We start from the raw sequence: 27,675 nt of genomic DNA on the forward strand, positions 1-27,675 counted from the left end.
TCTCTCCTTTTCACCCTTGCTTTTTTTTTTGGGGGCTTTTCTTTCTCTCTGTGTTTTATGAGTCAAGGAAAAAAGTCATGAAGAAATTGTGAGTCAATGAGAGGAGTTTTGAGTTTCGGTGATGATTTCGGCTCAGCCTGCCGAAGGAGAAAAAAAAAGAACACAACAACCTGTTTCGTTTCAAAAAGGATCCTCAGTTTCGAAATGAGTCAATGTTGAAAAGATCTTTCTGCAAATCATCCCATCAAGGGGAGGAAGGGAGGGGGGGTGGTGGTGTACATCATGCATGACATCGTCTGCTCTGCGTCAGACTCCACTGGTTACACATTTCTGCGCACTTTCTGCCTTCTTTTTTTCCCTTGATGGTCATTTTTTTTCTGCAGGGCAAAGTGGACAAGATGAGAATGCGCATCGAGATCTGGCGCAGCAGGAATTGGACCTTGTTCTGGCCCCCCCCCCCTTGTCCCCGGTGGGGGTTTATAGTACTCAGAATCCTGGGCGGGTTTTAGTTGGTTAGCGGTTTGATGGGCTTGCTACGACGAGAAATGTGTGAAACGGCGATTCTTGTGAGGTCCAAAAAGGGCAAAACTAACTGGCCAACTAGTTGGTTAGCTTGAATGATGCGCCGGGTTGGGAGAGGAGAGGAGCGGCTCGATCCGATAGTGAACTGTTAGTTACCCACTTGCCTACCGTCTCTGCTACGCCAAGCCCTTCTGCATGGACGATGATGCCTTTTTTTTTTCTTGCTTCGTCTTCTCTTTCGTCTTTGAGATGAAGCAAGTCTCATTATGGGTGTCCAAGTATGGCCCACGTAAACTCGCCCTGATGCCATCGTGTCCCCGGGGTTCCATGATATGGGTCACACACGGGCTCGAGTCGGGATGCCACCGCAAAAGGCCAGATGGGCCAAAAAGTAAAGAAAAAAAAAGAAGAAGGAGCGCATCGCTTATTACGCTCATCTGTTGTAGTACGAGGGAGCCTCCCTCCCGACAAGACCTCGTCATTTTGTAAGTGGGCTTTTGCGCCCCCGGAGGAAAAGAAAAAAAACTTTGAGACAACATTCCATTCCAGCCAGAGATGCAGACACACCAACTCAGTAGTGAGATGTAGACATGGTGTCCGGGGGGAGCGGCACGTTGCATTCTTCGAACCGCCGTCTCTAGTCGCAAGCTTGATGGCACACACACACACACTCCAGGAAAGTGGAAGGGAAAAAACAAGGGGGGGGGGGGGGTAACTTGTAGGTTTGGCGTTGTCTTGGTTGTAAATGTCCTTTGGGGATGGCCTCAGCCACGTGGTGATGCAATTCCGCCAAAACAGGCGGAGGATGGGAAAAGAGGAAATAAAAAAAAAGGAGAAAAAGCCAAAAGATGGCAATTTGAGACTAGTTCGCGTGGGAAACATCCCACCCTTTCTTTTTCTCCCCTTGCCTGTTCAATTGCGGGAAGAAATCCCCGATTGGCTATCTTTTGAGATGATAGGACATACCTTGGAATCTCGTCTTGGATGTCTGTCTGAGAAAGAAGACAACTCTCCTCAGAATGGATGGTGGGAGGTGATACATGATGGGTACGTTGAACAATTACTGTTACCAGTGAGAATTTGGCAGCCGGAAAAAAAAATCGTGAGAAATCTTTTTGCGTGGCTATTGAGTACGCTGTCGATTTCATCAAAATATATACCCTCTGCTGGGTCTCACTCAAGTCATCAGCCACACATGTGCCCATCACTAGGCATACGTCGCGAGCTGGACTGAAGAAATACCTTGCTGCAAGAAAGTAGAATGCAAAACGCCGTGTCCTCTTTTACCACCCCCCAAGAAAATCACTGAAAAGCGATACACCGAATAGAATACAAGTGGAAAAAAACATAAAAACGCCGTAGATATGATTCGCTATTTTCTGCCCGCCACTTGACCCGATTTGATAGATGTAGAAGATGAAAAAAAGAAAACAAGAAAAAAAGTACTTGGCTTAGAAGCTGAAAAGACCACTGCGGCGTTTGCCGAGTGGGTACACAATCAGCGCACTCATGAAAAGACCGACACTGATGGAAATGGCAACTTGAACGACAAGGAAGAGCACGTTGAATGCCGTGCTGTCCATGCTCCCCAGGTTGCTGGCCGAGGTATCGATCGTGGTGGTGGTGTTACCGGTAGCCTCGTTGGCGGAAGTGATGCCGGCGAGAAGAGAGCCGCCCGCGGCAAGCCCAGACGGAACCTGCACGAAGATGGCTGGCAGCATGGCGGCCGCGGCGAGGCTGTAGCCGACGCTGCGTCTGCTCTCCTGCTTCTCCTTGTGGATGGTTTCGCTCGTGGCGGATTCCGTATCCGAAATGGTCCCCGTCCAAGTGTTGGATCTGTTGCTGCGCTTGCTAAAGTATCGGCGCGTCACATTCTTCCTCCACCAGTCGTTAAAGTCTAGCCAGACATTGTCCGCATGGCGACCAAGACGCGAGTACAGGTTGGCAAGGATGCCAACAGTCAACGCGCCCAGCATGTTGGAGATTTGCCCATTGCCCTTGAAGTAAAGGCTGGTGTAGCTGTTGACAGCATAGCCCGCGACAGCCATGACAAGCATGGCGGGAATCTGCTTCCACTTGGCTTGGTTCACTATGCAAAGGCATAGCGTAAAGCAGGGCACAAAGAACATGTACCAGCCACGGTGGAGGGGTTCCGTGCAGTGCGTCTCGCTCGCTGCGTTGGAGTCCATCATTCCATAGAGCGTAGCTCCAATGGTGATTCCGTAGCCCAGGAACAAGGTATAAATCAGGGCGTACACCATGCGAACACTGCCGGCAACAAGATTGTGGCTTTGAAGTTCTAGTGAGCTGCACAGTACAATGTAGCCTGGAAGGATGAGTGCGATGCTGCTTTGCGCCAGCGCCGAGAAGCAGAAAAGCTGCCCGTTGTTGATGGACCCGAATCCTCGAGCAATAAAAGAGGTGATGATGGAGGCCGAGACTTCAAAGACGTGGGCATATAGTTCGTTGCTGGGCGCAAAGACCAGCTGCAGAATGCCGACGATGCAGCCAAGGATGAAAGCACAAGGCAGGTCGATGAAGCGGCCCTCAAAGGCAAACGGCGCAACGCTGGCCGAGGCAACACCGTACATGAAAATTCGGAACCAGATGGGAAACTTGTCATCGCGGCTCATGACCTCGTCGAGCTGCTTTGTGGCGTCTTCCACACCGAGCTTGTCGTGCACCACATGCTTGTAGATGTTGTGCACATCGCGGAGCTTGCCCAGGTCGATGCCCTGGGGCACGCGAACGAGCTTGACCTCGGTGGTATGGGTGGAACTGTCATCAAAGGAGATGATCATGCACGAAGGTAGGTACAGGAACTGACTTTCAATCTCGAGGACGCGGGCCGACATGGTCATGTACTCTTCGAGCCGGTGGGTAGGGGCACCGTACATCATGAGAGCCCGACATAGCTTCATCAGATATCGGTGACGAGCAATAGTGCCGGCAATGTGAATGGTGATGCGGTGCTGCTCCTTTTTCGGCTTGACCGGCTTCTCTTTTTTGATCTTGTGATCCCATTGATCGGATATTTGACGGGAAACGGGGACGGCGAGCATGGAGGATGATTTGAGCAGTTCGGTGAGGGCCAAGGAAGACGTCGACGACTGCGACTTGTGATAGGAGAAAAGGCCGCTGGCGGGCCTTGATCGGCTGCTACTTGCGGGTGAATGTCGTCTCGAGCCTGGTGGCGAGGAACGAGGGGACATGACAGGAGTTGATGCGGTTGAGTTGAATTCGGTGCTAGGGGCGCTCGTTGTCTGCCCTCTATCATTTTGGTAGAGCTTCAAGAGAGACGACAGGATACCACCGCGATATTTTGATGGGTGAGGCACATAGTCCTGAGCTTCGGTGGTGATGGGTGTGGAAGTGCCGGAGCTTGAAGACTTATGGTGCCGGTGAAAGAAGTCGGGCTTGTTGGCTTTCATGGCATGAGACAGCACGAGCGACTCTGCGACATTATGATTGTCTGTGGCTTGTGGTCGAGATGAGTGCGGGGTGCGATGTCTGATATGGGAGGTGCCAGGAGGAGTCTTGATATCGTCATGACCCAGCCACTCGTCCCGATCATCTGCGTCCTCGAGCAGGGGCTGGAATGTAGGATTGAGCCCGTCCGAGCTACCAGGTCTCGACACAGGAGCCGAGTCCCTTCCCACAGACATGGCCAGGCGATCAGCTCGCTGCCGTGCGTCCGTGATGGACCGGACCTGACGCTGGCTCGCCTTTTGCTCGGCGAGGTCTGCTTCCTCGCGCTCCTTGGGAGCATCGTAGCTAGTGTTGCGACGCAGGACAGGCCGCGGGGGCCGGAGAAGGTTTGGGGTCTGTGCAGCCGATGTACGGGGGGAGGAGGCGTCGCCGTAGCGAGGGCCGTCGTCCCGCGGCGGAGCTTTGCTATCAGGAGAGAGCTGCAGGTCCTCCGAGGACAGGATCTTGGTCAACGCAATGGTGAGCTCCAGAGCGTCCGGCGCGCCAGGCTGCGGTGTTGCTTGCACGGAGGGCGTGGAACCTTCGGAGACATCGTCGCGCTGTGGCAGTCCAACGTCCTTGGACGAGACGCCGCGGCCAAAGCTACCGCTGGCAGAATGCCAACCTACACGCTTCTTGCCCTTGCGGGCAGAACCCAGACCATCCCCAGGAGCCTGGAAGAGGTTGCCGTCATCGTTGGGTGGTGGTTGCAATGGTGGTGGTGGTGGTGTCGCCATGATCGTTGACGCTAGTGTTGGTGATTCTCGTAGCCAAGACAGAGTTTCACCTTCTGGCGAGAGAGAGCGAAGAATGAGCCAGAAGGTGACATGAGGAGAGAAGGGAGTCGGGTCAAGGCCATGGCGATATAGCTTTTAGCTAAAGACAATTTAAACCGGGTCAGAGAGAAATGCAGCGAGAGGTGTCTGGATACGATCGAGAGCACAACACCACCGGGTGTGCGAGGTCGTGGAGTCGCAGAGTGGTGGGGGTCGCAGGGACCAAAGAGCATGCCATGACGAGGTCCGCGACGAAGCAGGCGCCAAAAAAGTTTTCCGACGTCTCCTCCAGCAAGCAACGCTGCGTCTCAAGGGGTTCCATCTTTTTCCTGCAAGTTTTTTTTTTCCTTGCTACCGTCCGTCGTGCCTGGGCATTGTTTGTGGGTTTTTGCTCAAAGGCTATTTGCCCACATTCGGTCAGTCATGGTGGTAGCAGAGCGACCAAAAGGTGGTGCCTAGGCACTTATGGCTGGCCCAATTGGATAGAGGGGGAGGGTGTGCGAGTCGATGGTAGGAATCATGATAGCGGAAGAGGTGGAAACCTTTTTACTGCCCCCCTTTCTCTGCTCCCTCCCTTGCCTTGCTCTCTCGGCCTGCTTCTCCCGTGGGTGATTGTCGCCATGGTGTGGCTCTTGATCGCGGCAACCCGGCCGGACGACTCCACCGCCGCCGCCCGTCACGGTGGACTCAACCCGGCTTTACTCGACAAGGCGGAGTCTAAAGAACGGATAAGCCCAGCATCCTGTCCACTATTATTATGATTATTTTTTTTCTCGGTGGCGAATGATAGATACCAGGTCTTGGCTGATAGGAGCGGATGCGAGGGGGGATGGCTCTCCTCTCGCAAACACATCCCCCTCGTATCTTTGTTTGCAACCGACTCTCCTAGTAGAGGCGTGGTCTTTTCTGCGAGCTTGCGTCAAAAAGTTAAAATCACGAGCACATGGCAGATACAATGTTTCACTCACCAGTCAAATCAACGATGGATGCAATGATGGCTGGACAGGCAGGTAGGCATTAGGGTTGGCGTGGTCCCTTCGCGGGCCAGCTGCCAGGTTGAAGAAAAAAAAAATTAAATGCCAGTGCCTGTTGGTGAGAGTTGCCACTCTTTCTGCTAGGCGGTCCCAGCCACTGCGAGGCGTCCGCTTAGTTAAGCCTGAGTGCCAGCCAGAGACAAGTGACTGAGACAATCACGAAATCCTCCGCCGCTGGCCAGAATGATGTCTCAAACTCTACAAGCCAGATGACAAGTCTACTGCCATCGTCCTCTGGTAAAAGTTTGGGAATTTTGGCCTTGGGGGTTGCAGGCAGAAATCGGCAGCATCATCGTCTCAATAACGGGTTGGCCGTGCCATCCGCTTGGCAGCTTTTTTAGCACCAAGCCACTACTAACCTTGTTTCTCTGGGCAGTGGACAACTTATCTTACTAGCAGTGTTATTAATTTTCTTTTCTTAAAAAAAAGATATTGATTGATTTGGGAAAACCTCGTCATGGATTCACTAGTGTCGCCCTTGCCTGGTTTCATTATACCTTCTTTGGTGCCTGTTGAATATTCTTTACTCTGCCAGTGCGTCGCGGTAGTATGCGTGTAACTCTGCCAAACTTTGCTTTCTGAAAAGTGATTAACATGTTGCATGCACATGTCAATTTGGCAAAATGATGATTTATCATCCATGGCCAACACCGTGACGGCTGCCGATGACACTCCAACGCCGTCCTTTGCGTCGTCGGTGTGTCTCTGAAGGGCAACCTCACGGTACCGATCCGGGCGGTGTACGACGTCATTCAATATATACCAGAGGCAAAATGATATCCCCGAAAAGACTGGCTTGCTCCATCTTGGGCTGCAAGATAAATCTGGCCACTTACCTCGACCGTCACAACCCCAGCCCGTCAGTCTCTGCTCACCCATGCACCTCTCCGCCTGGTTCCGTGGCGGAGCCGGGTAGTAGATGCCAGCAAGCCAGCCAGCTCATCAGGTGTTTGGTGAATGCAACATCACTAGGGAAGAAGGGGCGGAAACCATTGACCGGACCATCCATCGTACGCCGGACTCACCTTGCTTTCGACGGGCATCCATTGGCTGAGACCTCTCATTGCGCCAATGCACAACGGTGCAGCCCCCATGCTACGTGATTGGGGCGACTACCAGCGCCGTTAAACTGGATGCTTCGTCCGGACACCCGCGCCGTGGAGATATTGTAAGTAGAGCCGAATGCAACTCTTGCGTGGAATCCAGGCCTGGCCAAGGAGCTCGGCTACTACTCAGTACTCGGCGGCACAGCTCCCCGTTGATCGCATCTGTCTTGCGGCAACGACTTCATATAGATGCTCCCAATTATTACAATGGGCGGTCAAAGAATAAAACGTAGCCGTGGCAAAATACAAAGTATTTCAGTTGCTTTATTGATTGTTTCCTTCCCAAGGGTCCCGCACACACACTATGCACACCCTGACCCTATTGTGTTATCGGCTCGATGGGGCCGAGGCTCGGGATACCCTTTTCGGTAATCGAGAAAAAAGGCAATTTATTTTTGGCACCACCCGGCCGGGCCCTGTGCGGCTCTGCAATCTATACACCCCTGTTCAGACCACGTTTTTTCTTTCCTTTGTGATTCGTTCTTCGGTATTGCCCTTGTTTTTTTCTTCTTCTGGTTCCTGTGGCGGCCTGAACCTTTTCGTCTTGGAGTGGCGCACGGGGACGATGTCGGGCATACAAAGACCCGCACCATGTCTAATACATTATCATGGTATGGTGGTAGAGAAAACCGACAATCACTGTATACTTTTGCGTTGTAAAATTGCACGACGATCGCTCATGGTACTCTGCTGCACCCCTTTCTTGCCTGTCCCTTCCTAACGAATACGGCAAATCGCTGGCGGCTCACAAAGAACGTCAACCAGCATTCTTGCAGAGTGTTACTGATCCCCCGTTGCGGCGCCGGCAAACCCCTCTCGTGATTGATAAAGCACAACGTCCCTCAAATCCAACCGTAACAAGGACACCGACCTTTGCCATTATGCAAAGCTCAGCTCGCTTCTGCAAGCCGAAAGTGGCGCGGCTGCGTCGATCCCATATCGGCACATTGTGGGAACGGATCTGTGTTGTGCCAAAGTCTAAACAATAAGTCGTCCGCGCGAAAGCCGAGCTTCCAGGGCTTCCGTACTTGGTGCGACACACCCGTGTCACAAGCTCTGCGTCTTTCCCTTCTTCTATTGCATCATTGTTCCCCGTTGCGGTGAAAATCAGCAGGAGCCGCAACGCCACAGGTTGCTGATCTATCGCGATGCGGTGTGAGAAGATTGGTGCCTCGTCTGTTATCCACCAGCCTGTTTCCCTAGCTGCGGACTTCGCTCACGGGGAAGGGGGGGCTGAATTTATGCACTGCTGAATGGCAAAAGGAAGATCACGGTTAATATTCCTCTTCCGGACATGGTGGTTCGGTCGCAGATCTCGGTCGCAACCAGAAACCATGTGTGTTGCAGTCCAGTGGCATTGTGACAGCGCGGCCGTAGAAAAGCCGATCGAAACATGCCATTAAAACTACAATGATATTGACAACTCATGTTGAGCGAGGCTGTGTATCCCATAATGGTACGCCGGCTGCCTTTCTTGCTCATGCTGGGTTACAGTCGCACCTCTACACCACCGGACTGGTAAACTGGGTCGGGCATTATAACGAGACTCCCCTCGCACGCACGCACTCTCTTGCGTCGTAATCATGTCTGATTTCATGGCAAAAATCCACAAATTCTCCTTTTTTTTTCTTCTTACGTTATTGCGTTGCATCCTTTCGAGGCAGAACTAGACTCAGAGCATGGTCATGGGTTGTGCAAGATGAGGAGAGTCAAGGCCATCCCTGCCGCAATGTCCCAACCTGCGACCCGGGGAAATCGAGCACGTTGAGCTCAATATTTGCACGGGTCTCTTGGCTTCTTGCTTGGCGATCGATTTGACGGAATCTTCCTTGTGAGATTGTCAATGTGCAGGGTCGTGTTGTTAGATCCGCCACTGGCCCTCTCTGGTCGAGCCCAACCAGGAAGTGGCCGTGGGAATGGAGTATGTTTGCGATCACGCTTGAATGTGGTTTCTTGGCTTTCCTTGGCGACCGATCTGTCAAAACTGGTTCTGAGCTGCTACTAACGCCGGGTAGTAGGTTACTGTAGGCCTTTCACCATCGGCCAGCCTACTCTGACCAGACAGTATCGGGAAGTGGCTGCTCTCAGGCCGATTATCTACGACACCATCTCCTTAATAGTACATCCAAAGTCAAGTATCTGCAGCCGAACATTTTATCTACTTACTTTCTACTGTCTCTTTTGATGCTACGGATAGACAAGGGCCCATCTATCAGCGTTTCCCCAAACCTCTACGGTCGCCTTTCACCAACTACTATAGCCTGCGAATTACTCCCCGGGCGAGGTCCAACGCTATCACCTCAAGCCATCCGCCGTCTGGTCGAGCTCAACTTGGACGTCAACTTCCGAGAAGACCAGCTCGATCACCTCGTGCGCTGTCCGCCCCTCGGTCGTGGCAGCAGCGGCCGCGTCTCAGCGCGGGCAAGACTGCATGTCCACGGGGCAAAGTCGCGCACTTCCCCATGTAGGCGGGAGCGTTGACCTTTGCGTGCCAACCGTGGAAAATATCACATCGCAAAAGAACCATTCAAAAACCATTCAAACAAAAAAAAATGTGGATGTCTTGGTGGTCCGCCTTTAGAAAAGCACCTCTCGGTGCCAGCGTCTCACCGACGTTTGTAAGTCGAGACGCACACACATACCTCGAGTTTTCGCCGCCGAAATTCGATGCTGCTGCTGCTGCCGAATGACTGACTCTTGAATTCTTGACGACGAGGACAGGCAGGCCAACATCAGAGTTCATCGCAGGTCTTCCGTCTTTGGCGGCTTCGCACTGGATGCTCACAACGGCACACGGTAAAGCTCCATCCGAGGCTGCCCGACTGCCTCGCGGTGGTCTCAAGCGAGGTCTCCCATCCTGTCTGGTATGCACTAGTTTCGAGGTCAATCCTGCATTTAGATACCTCTGTTGCTTGTAGATGCTTTACGTCGTCGTTGTTCAAAGCTTCACGTCTCTATCCACGCCAAGCCCGGTACCTGCCATATCGTGGGCGTCGGCGCCAAAGTAGCTTCTCGATCTGACACTGTCTCTAGCCTGCTATCCAAAAGGTAGCTGCCAGAGCCTTTCGCGTCAGTGGCCTATTTTTGCGCATTTCTGCAAGCTGGTAGCCATTGATTGCAACCTTGACGTGACTTGACATCATAGTGCACCCTTTGGATCTCCGTATGCTGCCGAACAACCAGATATCTGAACAACGTTCGAAAGTCCCATCAATAGCATTTGCGCGAGGGCACATGTAGGCCTCACGATGTTCCGTGGCGTTGAGCGATGTGAAGTGTTCTCGCGCGCGTGTACGTGACTTCGGTACGGAGCGGGTAATGTATGGGTCGGTCGCGAAAGCTGTCACAGGAAAGCTCCCGCTTAAAGAAGAGGAGTGGCTTTCTTCTCTTATACTGGAGTCATCATGGCGTAGAGAGTATCGGTATGGCGCTGACCGGATAGCCGGGCAACGCCTAATAAGTGAGGTACCCTACAGAGACGATTTAACGTAAATGCTACCGTCGCCGCCTTGTCTTTTTTTTTTTTTGTTAAAAAGGCAAATCTGTAACTCGTTATTGGCTGGCTTCTTAAGCTGATATCGCTAACTGTAGTAATACTCGATTATATTGCGTCGTTCTGTTTTGACTTGGTCGACGGATGCATGCAATCTTGCCCGGTTGCAAATGTTCACTCGGTATTCCGCCCGGCGCTGTCATCGCCCCTCAGCCGCGTATATTTAAAAACTTCTTTTCATCCTGTATATTTTCAAGATTGCACAAATGCTGTAATTCTCGACCTTTGAGGGATTAGGATTCTGAAAAGGCCCTTTCAACATCCGTGAGATACGCCACGCAGAACCTCGACGCCGCTCGGAACACCATGCTGTTCTACTGCATAGACCATTTTGTTTCCCATGAACTCTTTACGAACATAGTGTAGAGATTGACTCGAATCACTGAAAACAAGAGATTTCCCGAGTATATGCTGACAGATCTGCTCAACAAAATCTCTTCGGAGTTGCCCATGGCCAGGTGCAGGGGCTGCCGTGAAGGGAGTGCGGGCTTGTGGTGGCAGTCTGGGCTTCGACCGTGCCAGTATGTCGCTCTCTACGGGGCAGAATCATTGAAAATGCCCGACTTGGCTTTGCCAAAGTTGCCAGCGTCTTTCTGGGGCGCTGCAAGGGCCTCGTGCAGAGGTGGCGGCATACGGGGCGAGGGTTTGGGAACAACGGCGCTTCGGGGTCTATTGCGCGTATATTGTCGGCATCTGTCACTTGTTTGCAAAAGCAAACAAGTTGATACATGCGTATACGATTTGAAACGCATAATGGTTTTTTCAGGCCTTGTCGAGGCAGTAGATGATCACAGCAACTGCGAGTGTCGTGGAGTCGAAGCCAAGCTTCCCGACGCCAACAGCTCGGTTTACACGGGTTTTGTTCTCTTGTCTCCTCTCTTTCTTTTGCACTTTCCCGCTCTGGCCATGAAATAGAACTCTCAAACAGGCGAACGCTGTATATGTTCTAAGTGTGACTTTCTTGCACGCCTCGCCATGCAGTACAAGGCAAAGCTACTATTGTTCATGTCATGGTAAAGATATTTCAGTCACCAGAACTCCATCTACATGGCGTGAGAGAGATGTGGTCCTTTCAACCTCACAAGTCTGCACAAGGCAAGAGACAAAACTGTAGTCGGGGTCTCGGTGACTTGAATGCCACCATGACTACCTATAGTCTTGTGTGAAATTTCGTCTACCTCTCAACCAACCCGACACGGACCGGAAAATGCGCCTTGTTCGTTTCGGGCCTTCTAGTGCAGCTTTTAGCATTCTTGGCCTCTGGAGACAAGGCCACGGACGGGAAGCGTGTTCGCTGCACGCTTCTCCTCGGGCTGCATTCGGGCTGCGTCGTGGGGCTGACTAGTCACATCCAGGTGCAGGCTGGCTGCTTGTATGCCAAATTTTATTAAATGACAATGCATTACCTTGCCCAGGGCTCTCTTATTTTATTTTATCTTTTCCCCCCTCATGTTCGATTTACTAGGCATTTTGTGGCTATCAATAGACAATAAGAGCCGAGACCACTAGCGCGACGCCGGTTGGAAAGATAAGGCTTTTGGTTTGCGGATCGACGCCAACGTGCGATAAGACACACATAACAAGGGGCAGAAAGCGGGACGGAAACCATGCCATCTTGATAAGGGAAATGGGATGAGGGTATATATTCATTAAGATGTCGCCATGCAATGCAAAATTCAAGGCGCCCACTGGCGGGCCCATCACCACCATACATTAGGTCATGTCACGTTTCACCTCGTTTGCACACATACGTCTATCAGTCTGGACGACTGTGCTGTCTATAGTCGTCTGCTGAGCGTTTCGAGTAGCTGAATCTCCTCCTGGGTGAGGTACATGTCGTGGGGGACCAAAACATCGCCGGGGCGGATCATGACTTGGTTGAGGTCGTGCTTTCGGTGAGCGACGTCGAGGGTGTCGTCTGCCGCCGCCGCCACAGGTGGTACTGCCGAGCCACTGTCGGCCTCTGAAGCCGGCTTTTCTTCGTGGGCGGTGGCAGCGCTGCTGGCGGGAAGGCTCTGGCTCTCAGGGTCGATGTCGCGCTTGGAGGTGGCGCGATGCAGGATGGGCGGCCTCCGGGCGAGGGAGTCGGGAGTCCACCAGTAGATGGGGTAGCGGCGCTCAATGTTGTTGACGATGAGGGCGACGGAGATCATGAGGGTGCAGCCGAGCATCATGACGGGGATGAGGAACCAGCCGAGGCCGAGGATGCGGTTGTCGACGACGGCGAGCAGGGCGGTGGCGCCGGCGGGCGGGTGGACCGTCTTGGTGAGGGCCATGAGGGCCGTGGTGGCGGCGCAGGCGAGGGCGCCGCCCACGTACTGGATGCTGTCAAAGTGGTCGCTGAGGAGAAACAGCTTGGCGATGGCGACGCCAATGACGGACGCCAGCGCCTGGCCGACGAAGGTATTGCGAGGCTGCGCGAGCGGAGACTCTATGGCGTAGAATTCGAGGACAGCGGTGGCGCCCTGGACCGGAGGGGTGTTGAGTTAGCAGTCAGATCATTACTTTGATAACTTGGCCGCCTAGGACAAACAAGTTGAGGATACACGACGCCGAGGACGAGTGACGCAACCAACGACAAGCGAGGCAGAGGACGCAGACGACGACGACGACGACGACGAGCGACAGGTACCTGCGAGAGAACAGAAAAAAAAAAGAAAAAAAAAATACTCACAAACGAACCGACAATAGCGGGCGCATGGTGACTCTCAAAGGCCGGAATATGCGTCGAGGCGACCTGGACAATGATGATGGCGCAAAAGATGCCGACAAAGGCCCAAAACGTCGGCATCAAGTTGCCCGTATTGGCGGGCTTGGTCCTGCGGTGGCCGAGAAAGTGGGCGACGGGATAGGGCAGGTAGTTCCATGGCGGCGAGGGGATGAGAGGGTTGAGGTAGCGGTCGACGTCAAAGTTCCACGCGTGATGCGCGGTCGGACGAGGCATGACGATGGTGGTGACGGGAGAAAGAGACTGAGAGAAACAGAGACGGAGAGACAGAGAGAGGGCGTCGAGCGTGAAGGGGGGGGATTCGCGCCTCTCTTTGTCTACAAATAATGAAGAGAAAAAACAGCCAAGCAAAAGCCAAGCTAGGCAGGGGCCGGCCGACCTTTTTATTGGCAATGGAAAATGAAGCGCCGCCGTCGCCGCACTCGGTGACAAATGTAAGTAGGACCGGGGAACGACGGATTTTTTTATTGCTTTATTTTTTTCCTCAAGGAAAAATAAAAAAACCTTGCACTCTCGTCGCGCACGTCAAACAAAAGCTCCGCCGTCCCGCCCTCGACTCCTCGTTCCCCCTCTTTCTCCCACCTCAAAAGCAACCACCAGAAAATCAGACGGAATGGAGGCACCTGCTGCTTACCAGTACTACTGCTAACTTGGTCATTACTAGTACCGAATTATTACTTGCCGGCGAAACGTACTAGTTTACTGCGTACGGAGTAGTTTACCAGCAATAACGACCCACGTCTCCGAACCCCGGGCGAGCGGGGACCCTCGAACAAGGGAATTAAGACGACCAAGTGTGGCTTTGGTATTTCCGCGGCCCTATGTCTTGGCAGCATGGTCCACGATTCGAGGTCATGCATGTTGTGGGAAACAAGAAGAAACTTTAAAAAAACGAGATAAAAAAAATGCGGACAATCTTCACACACACTCCTTCATCGACGGAGATCAAGTGCATCGAGCGAAAGAACAAACAAACAAACTCATCAGCTAGCTAGTCGGATTTCGCTACCCCTTCACCTGCGATCCCTACAGCTCGGTGATGCTTCGGCATGCCCCAAAAAGCTGGGGAAATAAGAGAAAAAGAAAAGCCACCCACAAAGGGCTTTGCTTCCAAATACCACACCCACACCACCCGCAGGCCAGCAGGTTGGAGATGTCAAGACCTAAGTAGCTACCACTTCGATAAAGTGGGCGCGCGCCGATCCTGGTCCTATATCAAAACGTGCACATGGCAGGGCGCACTTGGTTTCCAACGCCCCGTGTCTGCCAGACGGCCGGTCCCAAACTGGCTCGTTCTCCGGCGCTTTGCTTGGTTTCTTTTGGGACCCCCTTCCGGATGGGCATTATTAGGTAAGTAGTACGGATAGTCTCGGTTGGCACAGAATCCGAATCGATGCTGTTTCTTAGTGGCAGACTCTGATGATTCGCTCCCTTTCAGAGCAAGCATGTGCGACCAACAGTTTGCACCGTTGACCAAGTTCGCAAGTCATGTACCACAATCTAGCCACGTATAAAGGCGTAAAGTAAGGCTCATGGCCCATGGGCGTCGGGGAGGTGGTTGCTCTATACCTGCGCTCAAGTCACTGGCACATCCGGGATTTTGATCACCATTGCCAGGGGCAGCCGAAGGGAAGAGGACCTGTTTGCGGCATTATGTCACCTTGTAATACGAGGCGCGGCGAAAAAAAAAAAAACCGTGCCACTGGTTTTCTCATCTTGCTCGTCCATACGCACAAAAACAACCTCGTTGATGTTCAAGGCTCCCCGGCATGAGCATCGATTGACTGCGAGAGCTTCGCTAACAACAATCCGGATCAATCGCTGAAGTGAATTCAATTCTAATCTGAGCAAAGAGCTATAATCGGCAACTGGTAGAATGTCAGCCAGATGCATGGTTCTGCCGCGTGCATACGCAGCCCAGCTAGGCACAGGGTTAGACGCTCGATTCGGTCCCGCCGTGACAAGAAAAGCGTGTGACCCGGTAGCAAACGTCTACCATTCTCAAGGAAAAAAACAGATAAATCTCGGGAACTTTTTGCTAATGAATGGCAATTTTGCCTCTCGTGTCGGGGCGATACTGGAGCCATTTCATGACACGCCACCCAGCATGACGCACCTGTCACGTCCACCAGCCGTATTACAAGTCGATTCCCTCACACCAGCTTCGCCGTATTACGCCCACCGAGTTTTTTCAAATTGGCAACACATCTGTCGGCTACCAAATTAGACCAATCGGATCATCTAGAAAGCTTGTATACCGCGACATAACGTGATCTATGAGTCCACGCAAGAGATTGGCTATGGACTGTGAGAGTGCGAGTAGACGTAGAGCTGCAGCGATGCCGTGGTGCAAGTATGAGCGAATCACGGTGAGGCCTAACACGTTGCTGTGAGTGCTGTCGACTCGGTCCGCCTGTGCTCGCAGCGGCCACTCGCTAAAGTCGAACGTATTGAGTGGTGCCAGAAGAAGGAATGGGTCTTATGGTTGATAAAAATTGCGGCCACGTTGACCCAAGACGACAACCAAAGAGCAGAGCAAGAATCCAACTCTTTTTCCAGGATAGCTATCAGTTCTAGCTGGGAAGGCAGTAGTATGGGGGCTGTAGTAGCCTGTGGCAAGAAGTTGGCCTTTACAGTGCGAGAGCGGTGGTCATCGTAATATCAGCAGTTGTTGTAGTGCTATGGCGACGCAGCTGTGGAAGCGGGAGCGAGAACCGACCATGGTGAGGCTCAACACATTGCTGCGATTGAGGGTAACTCGGTTCGCCCATGGCTCTGGCCGACGACTCGCCAAGGACGAGCCTCATAGCTCGTGTCAGGGCAACTCCGCGGGCTTAAATGCTATGTTGGATTTGTACATGGTCTGTAGCTTAATCATGATCTTTGACCCTCCCATCAGTCATATCATTTTCATCATTTTCATCATCATCGTCATCGTCATCATCAACATCATCACCTTCACCATTCGCAACACCATCACTAAACCTGCTAAAAGGACAATCAAGACTTTCACTCACACCAAACGCCTCAACTCGCTCCATCCTCCTCAAACACCAGGTCCCCCTCGAACCAGGTCCTGCGCACCTTGACCTCGCGAAACGCGCCCTCCTCGCCCGTCGACAGGTCGCGGTCCAGCTGGATAAAGTTGGCGCGCTTGCCCGCCTCGATGCTGCCCGTCCACTTGTCGCTGCCCACCGCCTCGGCCCCGGAGAGGGTGAGCATGCGCAGCAGCCGCTCTGCCCCGCGGCGGCGCCGGCTGGCCGGTTCGTCGTCGTCTTCGTCATCGCCGCTGCTGCCGCCGACCACGCCGACGAGCTTCTCCACGGTCCACAGCAGGTCCGGGTCCTCGGGGACGCCCCAGTCGGAGCCAATGGTCATGTGCGCGCCGTGGCGGACCATCTTGGCAAAGTCCCAGCTGTTGAGCGCCGCCTCCTCGCCGGTAAAGGTGTGGTTGAAGAGCGCCGCCGGGGACATTTCCGCGGTGGTGTTGAGCTGCACGAACCGCGGGTAGTCGTCTGATTTAATCATTAGCTTTATTTTTTTCCCCAAGTATGTGAATGAAGGCGCATGGAGGAAGAAAAAAAACCAAAGGGAGAAAGGATGCGAAATCACACTTTGATCCCGTGCCGCCACGTACCATCGTGCACACCCGAACAGTGGGCAATCTCGTGCCTGGGCCCGTTGGGGTTCTCCTTCCGAGCCGCCTCGATGGCGTTGAGCGCCGTCCTCGTGGACCCCTGCCCGGTGCAGTGGATCTTGATGGTCATGCCCATGGCGTCGTACTTGCGGACCACGTTGTCGAGGTCCTCGACGTAGATGTCGTCGGGGTCCGCGGCGCCGTCCGCCCCGAGGTCGGCCTGACTGAAGAAGGGCGCGAGCGGGACGCCGTCGAGCATCATCTTGACGAAGCGGGTGTGGACGTGCTCGGAGCGGAGCGCGGCGGCCGCGTCGAGGAGCCGGTGCAGCGTCTGGGCGGGCTCCTGCGCAATGTACTCGGGCCCGTAGACGATGTGCGTGTACACGTCGAGCCGCAGCTCGCGGCCGCGGTCGAGCGCCCGGAACGCATCCACCATGAGCGTGTTGGACGCCGCCTCCTGGCAGGACGTGACGCCGGCGCGGTGCAGCCGGCGCGCGGCGTGCCGCAGCGCCCGCCGCACGTGCGCCGCGCTCGGCTTCGGGCACGCCAGCATCGCCTTGGTCATGGCCAGCTCGCCCAGCTCGCCCGTCAGGCTGCCGTCGTCGCGGCGCGCGAAGAAGGCCCCCTTGGCCGGCGGCTCGTCGTCCACGTCGTAGCCCGACTGCCGGAGCGCGACCGTGTTGAGCAGCAGGCTGTGGCCCGCGCCCGCCTGGATGACCACTGGCGTGTCCGGGAACGCCTCGTCAATTGAGGCTCGGTCATAGTTCTCTATGCCAAAGGTGTCGCCAAGGAGCCAACTATGCGCGTCAGTTTCTGCTCTTCAAAATGGCCAAAGATGTTCAAGTACGGAAGAGTGCATCATTTTCTTCTTCAATTTTTTAAAGAAAAAAGACCCCTTTCCCCCCCGCCGCAAAAAGAGAACACAAAAGTACACACACTTACTCGTGGAATGCATGTGCATAGCTACAGTTACAAGAGCTGCTCTTCAATCTTCTGACGGCTTCCGAGCTCGTCACCAGATCCTCACCGTTTCGAAGGTTCACGATGCTTAGCTGCATCATACCAGCCATCAGGAGATGCGCGTGCGCGTCGTGGATGCCCGGCATGACAAACTGCTCCTGCAAGTCGTAGACGACCATCCTGTCCCGGCGGGCCCGGCTCAGGATCGCCTCCGTCGTGCCGACCGCGACGAAGAGGCCGGCCTCCGAGACGATGAAGGCTTCGGCCCACGGCTGGGCGTCGTTGACGGTATACACGCGCCCGTTGACGTACGCGGTGGCATTCTCCGGCGCTTCCAGACGAGGTGGCGGGGGGCTGCTCATTGTGCGGAACGTCGGGCTCTGTCTACTGATAAGTAGTAGGTTCAAGGCAAGGCGGGTGGGTGCATGAATATGAAAGTGTGCGTAATGGAAAGATGGGCTGGCGAAAGTGCGAACTCGCGACGGCAGCCTGTTTATATATATTGTTTTTGACGGCTACTGTTCCGAGAATGTCTCCTTGGTCGATAACTCTCCGCAGCTCCCGTTCGGAAAGCAGCGGAAAACCAGTAGATACGGCTCACATCGATCGCCATCTGCGCCGGCCGTGATTGTAATACACCTGCGCGGGGAGCCGAACCACCATTTCCGGGACCCCGCGTCTCCAAACACTCTAGTGTTATCGCGTCGAACAAAGTCCGCTGACTAGTTCTGCGACAATCTCCGCTGACTACGCTAGTTTTCCTGGGGTATTTCTGGTATTAGTGTGGCCTAGCCCTATCCCTTAGTTATGCGCCGTCCGAGCGAGCCGGCTGGGTTATTGGGATGCTGCCGTAGCTAGAGGATCCTACATATGGGGGGACGGCGTCCATCGCCAGCTAGCTGGCCCGTTTGGGGAGAGGAGGGAAGAATGCTGCTGGTGCTGCATCCCGCATGTAGGAGCTACTCGAGACTGCCCATGGTAATCTTGTTCTGTACTCCAGCCAATGAAGCGACATCATTAGCTGGTATGGTTGATGCTACAATGGAGGCAACGGATGAAGATTTAGCATAGGCAAGCTGCATGTTTACCAACTCGGCGCTGCTAGCCACTTCGCCACTTTGACATGGCCGTGTAAGTAACCATTTCAATATGATATGGCCGAGGAAATATGATGTCGGCGTATTCTTTCCAGTCGCCCTCAGCGAAACGTTCGAAGAATTTTGCAAGCTCCCAATATTCTGGATACCACCCGCTTTCCTCCCAGTCAAGAATACCGGAGATTTTGCCATCTTGCATCATGATATTTCTTGGCGTGAGATCTCCATGAGTAAAAACGATCCGGTGGTCGGCTCTGAGCTGAGAACGGAACGACGCACGCAGTGTGGACGGTATCTGTCGGAAGAGCGATGAATCCAAAAGTAGGCATTAAACTGCGCCTCGCTAGTGCAAATTGGTCCGTGGTATGTGAAGCGTACGCGAGTGTCCCGGATCCCGGTGCCGTCGCAGCAGCCGATGCAATCTGGTGGAGGCTCCAGCTCTCGCATTCGCTTGACGATTTCATGAAGCTGACCGGCAACGTTCTTCCTCTGCTCACCAGACATGCTAGGCCACAATTCTTCGAGGGTCTGTCCTTGGATATAGCTCATGCGTATTTCTACTGTGCCGTTGGTGCTGGACACGCCGTACAGCGAAGGAACCGGGAGTCCCGCCCCAGGCGCGACCTTGAGCGCTTCGGCTTCCCCCAGGGATATGAATGGTCCTGACTTGACAACGGTTTTGTCAGGTCTGAGCAGGACCTTTCGCATTACACTTTTACACAAAAATATGGCACCTGAAGGGATCTGATCAGAAAACGCAACTCGCCACAGGCAATTGTCAGGGCCAGATGGAGTCAACGTACCTGGCTCAATGTCGTCCTCAACTTCGCCTTCATCCGAGCTCTCAGTATCGGCACTTGGCTTCCCCTTCTGCTCCCACATAGCAGTCAGTATCCTACGCACAGAAAATACCCGATGGGATATCCGATGGAACTCGTAGAGGGCGGAACTGGTAAGCCGCTGTTGACTTTTGGGGCCAGGAATTTGTTGGTCCGTTCTTCTGTATCCAGCGGCTGTGCTTGCTGGGTTCCCCAAGCAATTACTGCGCCACAACCACTGATAGGCTCACCTTTTTACGAGGTATATTTACGTTAGGGGTTGACAATAAATCTCCAGTAATTCTTTATTGTAACTGATGTGTACTTAAAATGCTTCTCCCAATAATATATACATATATAAAGATCAAATGCTCTACAAAAGTACCTAATACGTGAGTGCATATCTGGCGCACCCCGCTTGTGCAAGTACAGTAGCCACAGCCCTCCAGCAAGCCTGTTGGCAAGTTAACTCGCGGCCTCACTATTCGCAGAACTTCTCCCACGGCCAGCGGCAGGTACTCTCGCTGTGTTGCGTGCTGATCCGCCATTCCAAGCTCGTTCTTCTAGACGAGGCCATGTCAAGCATGGATGCACGCACCGACGCCAGTGTGCAAGACGCACTTCGCATTGAGCTCTCCCGTGCAGGCGGCGAAAACAGGGTGCTCATAACTGTGGCGCACCGGCTGCAGACCATCATGGACTACGACAAGGTGGTGGTCATGGGTTCAGGAAGGATTTTGGAGGTCGACAGTCCGAACGATCTAATGGCCAAGAAGAGTGCGCTCTGTGACATTGCGATGCATACCGGGGAGAGATATCTACCGAAGACTGACCGTATGATTGATGAAAAGACTGGTGAGGACGCGAATGAAGAAGCTACATGATTATGGCACAAAGATGATAGCGGTGTGTAGATAACGGAGTATTTGGCCTGTTAGGCACACACCCACCAGAAATGGCAGTCGCCCCACCAGTCGAAACCACCATCGACGTTTGCCGCTCGATTCGGTAGCGGAATAAATTACTATTTTTATATCATGCTGTTTATTTAGTGTTTTAAATCTATTGTCATATCATCGAATTGAAAGTTTTTGTAGATATCAATTTCATAAAATATCTTGTAGTACATTATGTTCATTGTTGGTGGGGTTGGTCGAAAGTGAATTTACCGGCGATCGGGAATAACAACTACGATAAGCCGGGGCTGACTGGCGAATACCCTTTTCTATAAGTCAAGTTCCAGTACCAGTAGTGAGTCTTGATGCAGCATGCGGGGTCAAGATATGGATCACGTCTCGATGAAGGTGCGAATACGGCTCTTGGTGCAGTTTGGGCAGCTGCTACATATGCATTGTTAGTAACATGACTATCAGTAAACTATCCACTCATTCTTTCAAATGTCCGCACTTTCCGCTTCTCGCCCATCATGATAGGCAAACTGTGCAGCTCTCAGACGTGGGCTTTGTTTCACAGGCTACCACTCAGGCGGCCCTTCCGCCATGTGCCGTCCCTTGCCGCAAAAGAATGGCGAGTGCGAAAGATCGACCCTCTTAGCCGAACTTGCAAGCATCTTCCGTCTCCATTTCTGACCCATTTTACCATTGTAATGCTTCCATAAGCGTGGCAAAATGCACACATCGTTGACGCAGTAGCGCACAATCTCCCCGGCCAGCGGTCGAGTGTTGAAGACCTCGTAGCTGCCGCCCTTTTCTGGCGCGAAGAGCAACTGGCCGGCTTTTTTGCACTCTACAAGCTTTTGCTTCTCACCGGCGGCAAGGGGCGCATCTAGTTCTATGCATTTAGCGAGGCCGCTGACAAATCTCTTGCGCGACGACCGTGTTGCCAGCTCCATGAGCTGCAGATCCTCGACGCCGCGGAGATGAATACTAAAGTGGCTATACAAAGCATCGGAATCATTTCGGACATCGAAAAACACCTTGGGGATCATGCTTGATTCCAAAACAGACTTGATGCTGCTGCCATCACTCCCTTGCGTGGAGAACGCTTTAGAGCCCAGGCAATGGACATCCACTAGATATGTATGCTGCTTAGGAAGGGAGTGTATCTGTAGAATTGAAACGGAGCCTTCACGCCCGAGATTGATGCCTTCCAAGTCAAGGTAAAGAGAAGGTGGGCTGGTTGGTAGGTTTTTCATGTCATCCAGGAGTAAAGCTATGCCATCAACGCTGTCGACGATGGTGACTGCCAACTGTTCAAGTTGACCGGCGCCCAGTGCATCAACGAGTGAGGCAGAGAGGCGTGGCTCAGAAGGAGTCCTCGGTACGTCGGTCATATTGAAGAGTATAAATTGACAAGGAAGATGTTTGAAGGCCTGAACGACTTGATAAATAACGTTTTGCGAATTCTGAATCAGTGTGTCCCGACAACCGTACTTGATCATGATTTCAAGGCTCTATTTATGCCCGAGTCGAAGTAGAGCAAAGATTACAGACCCGAGAAAACCTGCTCAGATTGTCGCAGTCCTGTTACGAATGTCTCATGAGAGGAGGCCGAGTGCTGTGTGAATGGCGGAAGCTTACAGTGTAAGCTCGGCTGGCCCCATCCACCAGGAGGCCCCCGGGTGCTGTAACTGGCTATAACATGTTGTCTGGACTCTCTGGTGCGTTAGAAAGCGGAGGTTCAGTGCGATATGGGTAAATGGCGTTCGCTGTCCCGCCTTTTTCACGTTGTACTGAGTAAGTTACATGCGAGAGGCGGCGATGGCAAGACGCTTTATGCAACGGCCCGTTGGGCCAATCGAGGCGGGCCACGTTGGGCAACATGAAAGACAGTCAGGTCGCAAACGATATCCCGCAGGAATAAGAACAAGGTTTCGAACCTTCTGGGCAAACGAAATAGCTGAAGCGCAATACGTGCAAAGTCGGGCGCACACATCAGATCCGTCACACCGCCATCTCGCCCGAGTTAATCTTTCCTCATACTTCACTCATCAACATCCACCCTCATTCTCCGAGGACCTCTTGGGCCCACGGCGTCTTGAGGTTTGGAACCTGGTAAAGCTTTGCTCGCCAGACAGACGCCGTGGGCCCAGCGATGGCCGCTTTTTGTACCATGCGACCCTTTCGCACGCGACATGGTGCAGGCAGTGTTTTATGGTGCTCGTTATGCCGCTCATATAACTAAAACATTTTCTGAGGACGGCGCAATCGATCCAAGAATGGTCTTAGTTAATAGTTACGGAAGTAAGAACTGTAGACGTATAGCCCACGTTGGGGGTTGGAATGGGTCTCTCCAGACTGATTTGGTCCTCGCCGATGATTTGGAGTAAGACTTTTCATAAGTGTAGACTCTTTTACTACGACCCAGTCTAGTCGAAAGCATTGTTAGCCAAGATTAAGGATGCGGATGGAAATGAAAGGCAGCTACGACAAGACTCTACTCACCGACCTTGATTATGGTGTCGTCATTGGTAGGAATTCAAATCACTCCCATATGCTCGGTTGGTATTATTAGTCATGGGGAGAAACATTTCCCCGCAACCTACATATATATATATATATATATATATAGTAATACCCCTAGGTAGAAGATAGTTCTTTGATTAATCAAGACGTCCTCCTTCTTTTCTCTCTTCCTTCCTGCTTTCCTATGTCAACACATTGATGATTGAGATACGTGTCGCGTTCCAATAGTTGGCCAGTCAAGGAACCACCGACAAGGCGTAATTTGTTTACCACGCCATAATGGCGCCTCACCATAGCCCAGTAAAACGGGTTTCTGTGCCATTCGTCCTCGGAGTTGACTTCTATACCCTCTTGAGTCAGGAGCAAGTCGACCATAGCTTCGTCCCCATTCTCTGCAGCAATCGATAGAGGGGATCGATCGTCATATTTTTTCTTGTCGGATCCACGATACCACGTGGACTTGGTGTTTGGATTGGCACCCCTTTCCAACAAAAGTTTAACCAGCCCATAAGACCCGGAGTGCGTAGCGACCAACAGCGCCGTCGGTGCCTTGGGGCCACCGATAATCATATTCATGTTAGGATCAGCACCTTTGTCAAGAAGCAGCTTAACAATAGCTTGGTGGCCATGTCGTACCGCGTAAAATAGAGGAGTTCGGTTTCTTCTATCGCTTTCGTCGACACAGATGTTCGGCTGTGCAAGTATCGACTCTATCTCATCATAATATCCGTACTTAGCAGCAACCAGAAGCGGTGTTACTAGCTTTGTGCTCTGGCTAGTTACCTTTATGTGAGGATTAGCACCCTTACGAAGTAGCTGCTTAACAATAGTTTCGCGACCATACTCCACCGCATAGTATAAGGGAGTTCGGTTATTGATGTCTTTATAGTCGAAATGGATTTTCGGACATGCAAATAACAACTCCACAACATCACTATCTCCGTTTTTGATAGCAACCGAAAGTGGCGTTACCGGCTCTGTGATTTCGCCAAGTACTTCTATGGTGGGATCAGCACCCTTTTGAAGTAGCTGCTTAATAACGGTTTTGCGACTATACTTCACCGCATAGTATAAAGGAGTCCGGTTATTTATGTCTTTATAGTCGAAACAGATATTCAGATGTGCAAGTAATAACTCCATAACATCATCATATCCTTTCTCGATAGCAACTGAAAGTGGCGTTACTGGCTTTATGACTTGGCCAAGTACTTCTCTATTGGGATCAGCACCCTTTTCAAGTAGCCGCTTAATGATGAATTGATGATGGCTCTCTATCGCGTAGAGTAAAGGAGTATGGTTATTTCCGTCGATTTGGTCAACGTGGATTTTCGGATGTGCAAGTAATATCTCTACAACATCATCATGTCCCCTCTCGGCAGCGAGCGCTAACGGGATCTGTTGCTTATCCCGCATACCACCTGGTATATTAGGGTCCGCGCCATGAGCAAGAAATAGCTTCACAAGCTCAACATGTCCCTGCCTGGCAGCAATCGACAGCGGTGTCTGTCCTTTGGGCCCGCAGCTGTCGGTCAGGTGTATGTTGAGTTCCGCACATTTCTTGACCAGCTGCCTCACTATAGCCACGTGTCCTTCTCTTGCCGCATAACCTAACGGGGTCCAGCCGCCGTCTCCTTTGGAGTTGATATCGACGTCTGGGTGGGCAATAAGCAGCTTCACTACCAAGTCGTAGCCACATTCTGCTGCGAAGGACAGTGGTGTCCTCCCCAAGTAGTCCCCCGGATCCGGAGCATGTCCTTCGCTGATTAGGATTGATACAACTTCTTCAAGTCCAAATTTTGCTGCGATATGCACCAATCCGTTCAACTGATCTATAAGGTAGTGATCGAAGTGATCTATAAGGTAGTGATCGATGTGATATATAAGGTAGTGATCGAAGTGATCTATAAGGTAGTGATCGAAGTAATCCTGAGACAATATTAACGGCTGATTGATGCTGGAGATTTTAGCCTCATGTAGAAGCAATTCTACAATTGAGCCATCAATTTTCATCGAAGCCTCGCGAGCATGATCTCCCCAATATCTTACGGCATACCCATAAAAGGGATTCTCTCTCAGCCGTTTTCCGGTTTCAAATCGACGAGGCTTGCTTTCGAAGATTTTTCTTGAGATATAAGAAACGCAGTGGGTGGCAAGATCGCTTTCCGCGTTGGGAAACCAACGTCCTTGCTCTTGCACAAAGTAGTCTTGAAGTGTGTAGTGGACGAGGCGAACATAATCATTCTTCTCATCAACAACAACTAACCCGATGCATACGGTGATAATAATTTTTATCTGTATGAGGTTGTCGTTGTCAATTCTAGGTTCGCCAATCTCCACTGCGAGTGCGTGTTGAAGCTCTTCAGACGTAAGAGGACGCCTTGCAATTGTGATCCAGGATAAAACTCGCTTAGCGAGCTCTCCACTGCCAGCGCTTTGATTAAAAATGCGCTGCATTGTTCTTGTATATGTTTCATGGTATGCGTTGGGCCCGGTCGGCAGCTGTTCTAGAGCAATGCGGATCTGTTTGAGAGTAAACTTGTCGCACAGCGAGTCAAAGCTGAGCTTTGCAAGTAAGAAACTAGCTTTTGTCAACTTTTGATTTTGGTAAACAAGGCAAGAGCAACATACACTCCGCTAGCAGCTTCAATGATTTTGGTTTCAATAGCCTGCCGTACTTCCGGGGACTCGGAGACGTCGACTAGCAGTTGACCCATTTGTCCTCCCAGGTATAGTCGTAAGTCTTCTTTACTAGCCTGTATGCTCAACTTGACAGCTTTTTTAAACTGTTCTTCGATCTCTGTTATATTTCTCGACGTCACAAAGATGTTGACTCCAGACGATGTCTGGAGGGCGAGGACAGTTTCCACTAGCCGCCGCTCACGGGAGTCACGCGCGTCGAGGCATTCATCAAGTGCGTCAATCATGATGAACACTAATGAGAATGATGATACCACAGATTTGAGAGTATCTGAAAGTTGTTCAATAGAAGGCCGCGTTCCCTCGGTCCGAAGCGTGTCATAAAGATCTCTCACGCATTGAGGGAGAGAGCCGGCGCAATGACATAGCTGCTTCAATACATTCTCGAGAAGATGATTTAGCATCTGTTTCTCTTGTTGGTCATATTTGCAGTAGATATAAGCAACGCCGATATTTGCGTCACCTCGGAATCGATTTTTGAGAAACTCGATTACGATCGATGTGAGGATCGTCTTGCCTACACCCGGAGGTCCTGTACAGTAGAGCGTCTGATTACTAGATTCCAGCCATCTGCGGAAATTCTCAGACCCCAAAAGCCATTGGCCTGTTCCCGGCTGACGCAGTTTTATGGCATCGCTCTGGTAAGCGCCGTGGTCGGTTGTCGTGATCCAATCGAGAATAGCTTCGTCCGCCTGATTTTGATGGAAGCCAACAAGGCCACTGACATCTGCTGACAAGTGCTCAATATCACCTCGGATGCTAGCAAGGACTGAAACATGTTAGTCAATCATTGTTGTAAATAAAGCTAGCGCACACGACTGAAGTACATTGGCCAAGTGAGGAACCCAAGTAAATGCCATGTCTCCGAGCAGAGCTACTTACGTTCCTCCAGTTTCCCGCCCCAGGATGGAGCTATGTCCACGTTCGCGGGTTTGAGAACATGAAGCAGTTCCCTTGCATACGCCGCAGCTACGAGGGCTGCGTAGTGATGCCAACTATCATTTTTGTGGGAATCGGAGTAATCACAAATCCCACGAATCACTAGGCAGGGAAAGTTATTCATCAAGCCACCAGCCTCCATTTCAAAGCACAAGACGTTCAGGGCCGGGTCTTTGGCGTATTTATCCCTTTCTTGTGGATTCTTCATGACAGAATTGGCTGAAGCAATGATGCCGTAGTGAACAGTAGTTATGCGGTCACCAGAGCGCGACGGACGTTGCACTAGTCCGCCACTCTCACAGTCCTCACAGTCGTCTCCGCCATTGTGCGAATACTCGGTACGGTATAGTCGATCGTTAGCTGGGCGCTGATAGGAAGGCATGTCGTCCATCAGCTTTACATGTTCGGCAATTCTGTCAGGCTTCTTCGGATTATTATGACGCCGTCGCATTTCTGGAAGAGCTCCGAGCACGACTGGGGGAGGAGCATTTAGCTGCCCCGTTTGTTCGAATATTCCGTTGGAGAGTTGCTTCCCGAAATCGTACTGCAGCACCCCTCCCAGTTTCCCTTGAGGCTGACTGACCACGACATCACCTAGTCGAATGTCTTTACCCGCTGTGGGGGCGCCTCCTCCTATACCGACCATCAATGCGAACCTCAACTTGGTGAAAGAGCGGACCATGTCTCTGGCAACACTGGCGGCAGAGCTGGTGCCGTACTGGCCACCGGGCAGGCATCCGATGACCACATAATGCCCACTGATTTGACCAAACGCATAGGTGTTGTTATCGTTGGGCTCGCCTGTATCCGGGCCGTCGAATTCGGCATCAAACATGCAGCATGAAGCATCATATTCTTCTTGCAAGGCGCAAATCCAGCCAATAGTATATGCTTCTATAGACGGGTTCGACATTT

At 52.1% G+C, this 27,675-nt stretch overlaps 7 protein-coding genes across 7 annotated transcripts; 1 reads left to right on the forward strand and 6 right to left on the reverse strand.

Moving 5' to 3' along the window:
• Positions 1 to 1,973: 1,973 nt before the first annotated feature.
• Positions 1,974 to 4,727, reverse strand: V2A60_010386 (uncharacterized protein; the record flags this gene model as incomplete). Its single annotated transcript, XM_083261642.1, has 1 exon — positions 1,974 to 4,727. One exon carries the CDS (start codon positions 4,725 to 4,727, stop codon positions 1,974 to 1,976), a length of 2,754 nt encoding a protein of 917 aa, XP_083117768.1.
• Positions 4,728 to 12,237: 7,510 nt separating this feature from the next.
• V2A60_010387 (HPP family-domain-containing protein) lies at positions 12,238 to 13,403 on the reverse strand (the record flags this gene model as incomplete). The annotated part of the gene is made up of 2 exons (XM_083261643.1): positions 12,238 to 12,924; positions 13,134 to 13,403. 2 exons carry the CDS (start codon positions 13,401 to 13,403, stop codon positions 12,238 to 12,240), a joined length of 957 nt encoding a protein of 318 aa, XP_083117769.1.
• Positions 13,404 to 16,214: 2,811 nt separating this feature from the next.
• V2A60_010388 (amidohydrolase) lies at positions 16,215 to 18,146 on the reverse strand (the record flags this gene model as incomplete). Its single annotated transcript, XM_083261644.1, has 3 exons — positions 16,215 to 16,702; positions 16,825 to 17,621; positions 17,767 to 18,146. 3 exons carry the CDS (start codon positions 18,144 to 18,146, stop codon positions 16,215 to 16,217), a joined length of 1,665 nt encoding a protein of 554 aa, XP_083117770.1.
• A 933-nt stretch (positions 18,147 to 19,079) lies between these two features.
• Positions 19,080 to 19,763, reverse strand: V2A60_010389 (uncharacterized protein; the record flags this gene model as incomplete). Its single annotated transcript, XM_083261645.1, has 2 exons — positions 19,080 to 19,615; positions 19,685 to 19,763. The coding sequence occupies 2 exons, from the start codon at positions 19,761 to 19,763 to the stop codon at positions 19,080 to 19,082; spliced, it is 615 nt and encodes a 204-aa protein (XP_083117771.1).
• Positions 19,764 to 20,283: 520 nt separating this feature from the next.
• On the forward strand, positions 20,284 to 20,583 carry V2A60_010390 (uncharacterized protein; the record flags this gene model as incomplete). The annotated part of the gene is made up of 1 exon (XM_083261646.1): positions 20,284 to 20,583. The coding sequence occupies one exon, from the start codon at positions 20,284 to 20,286 to the stop codon at positions 20,581 to 20,583; it is 300 nt and encodes a 99-aa protein (XP_083117772.1).
• A 590-nt stretch (positions 20,584 to 21,173) lies between these two features.
• On the reverse strand, positions 21,174 to 21,992 carry V2A60_010391 (uncharacterized protein; the record flags this gene model as incomplete). Its single annotated transcript, XM_083261647.1, has 1 exon — positions 21,174 to 21,992. One exon carries the CDS (start codon positions 21,990 to 21,992, stop codon positions 21,174 to 21,176), a length of 819 nt encoding a protein of 272 aa, XP_083117773.1.
• A 3,720-nt stretch (positions 21,993 to 25,712) lies between these two features.
• On the reverse strand, positions 25,713 to 27,673 carry V2A60_010392 (uncharacterized protein; the record flags this gene model as incomplete). The annotated part of the gene is made up of 2 exons (XM_083261648.1): positions 25,713 to 26,590; positions 26,704 to 27,673. 2 exons carry the CDS (start codon positions 27,671 to 27,673, stop codon positions 25,713 to 25,715), a joined length of 1,848 nt encoding a protein of 615 aa, XP_083117774.1.
• Between the last annotated feature and the right edge of the window lie 2 nt (positions 27,674 to 27,675).

Source organism: Cordyceps javanica, chromosome 7, assembly GCF_051103115.1.
Source record: "Cordyceps javanica chromosome 7, complete sequence".
NCBI lineage: Eukaryota > Fungi > Ascomycota > Sordariomycetes > Hypocreales > Cordycipitaceae > Cordyceps > Cordyceps javanica.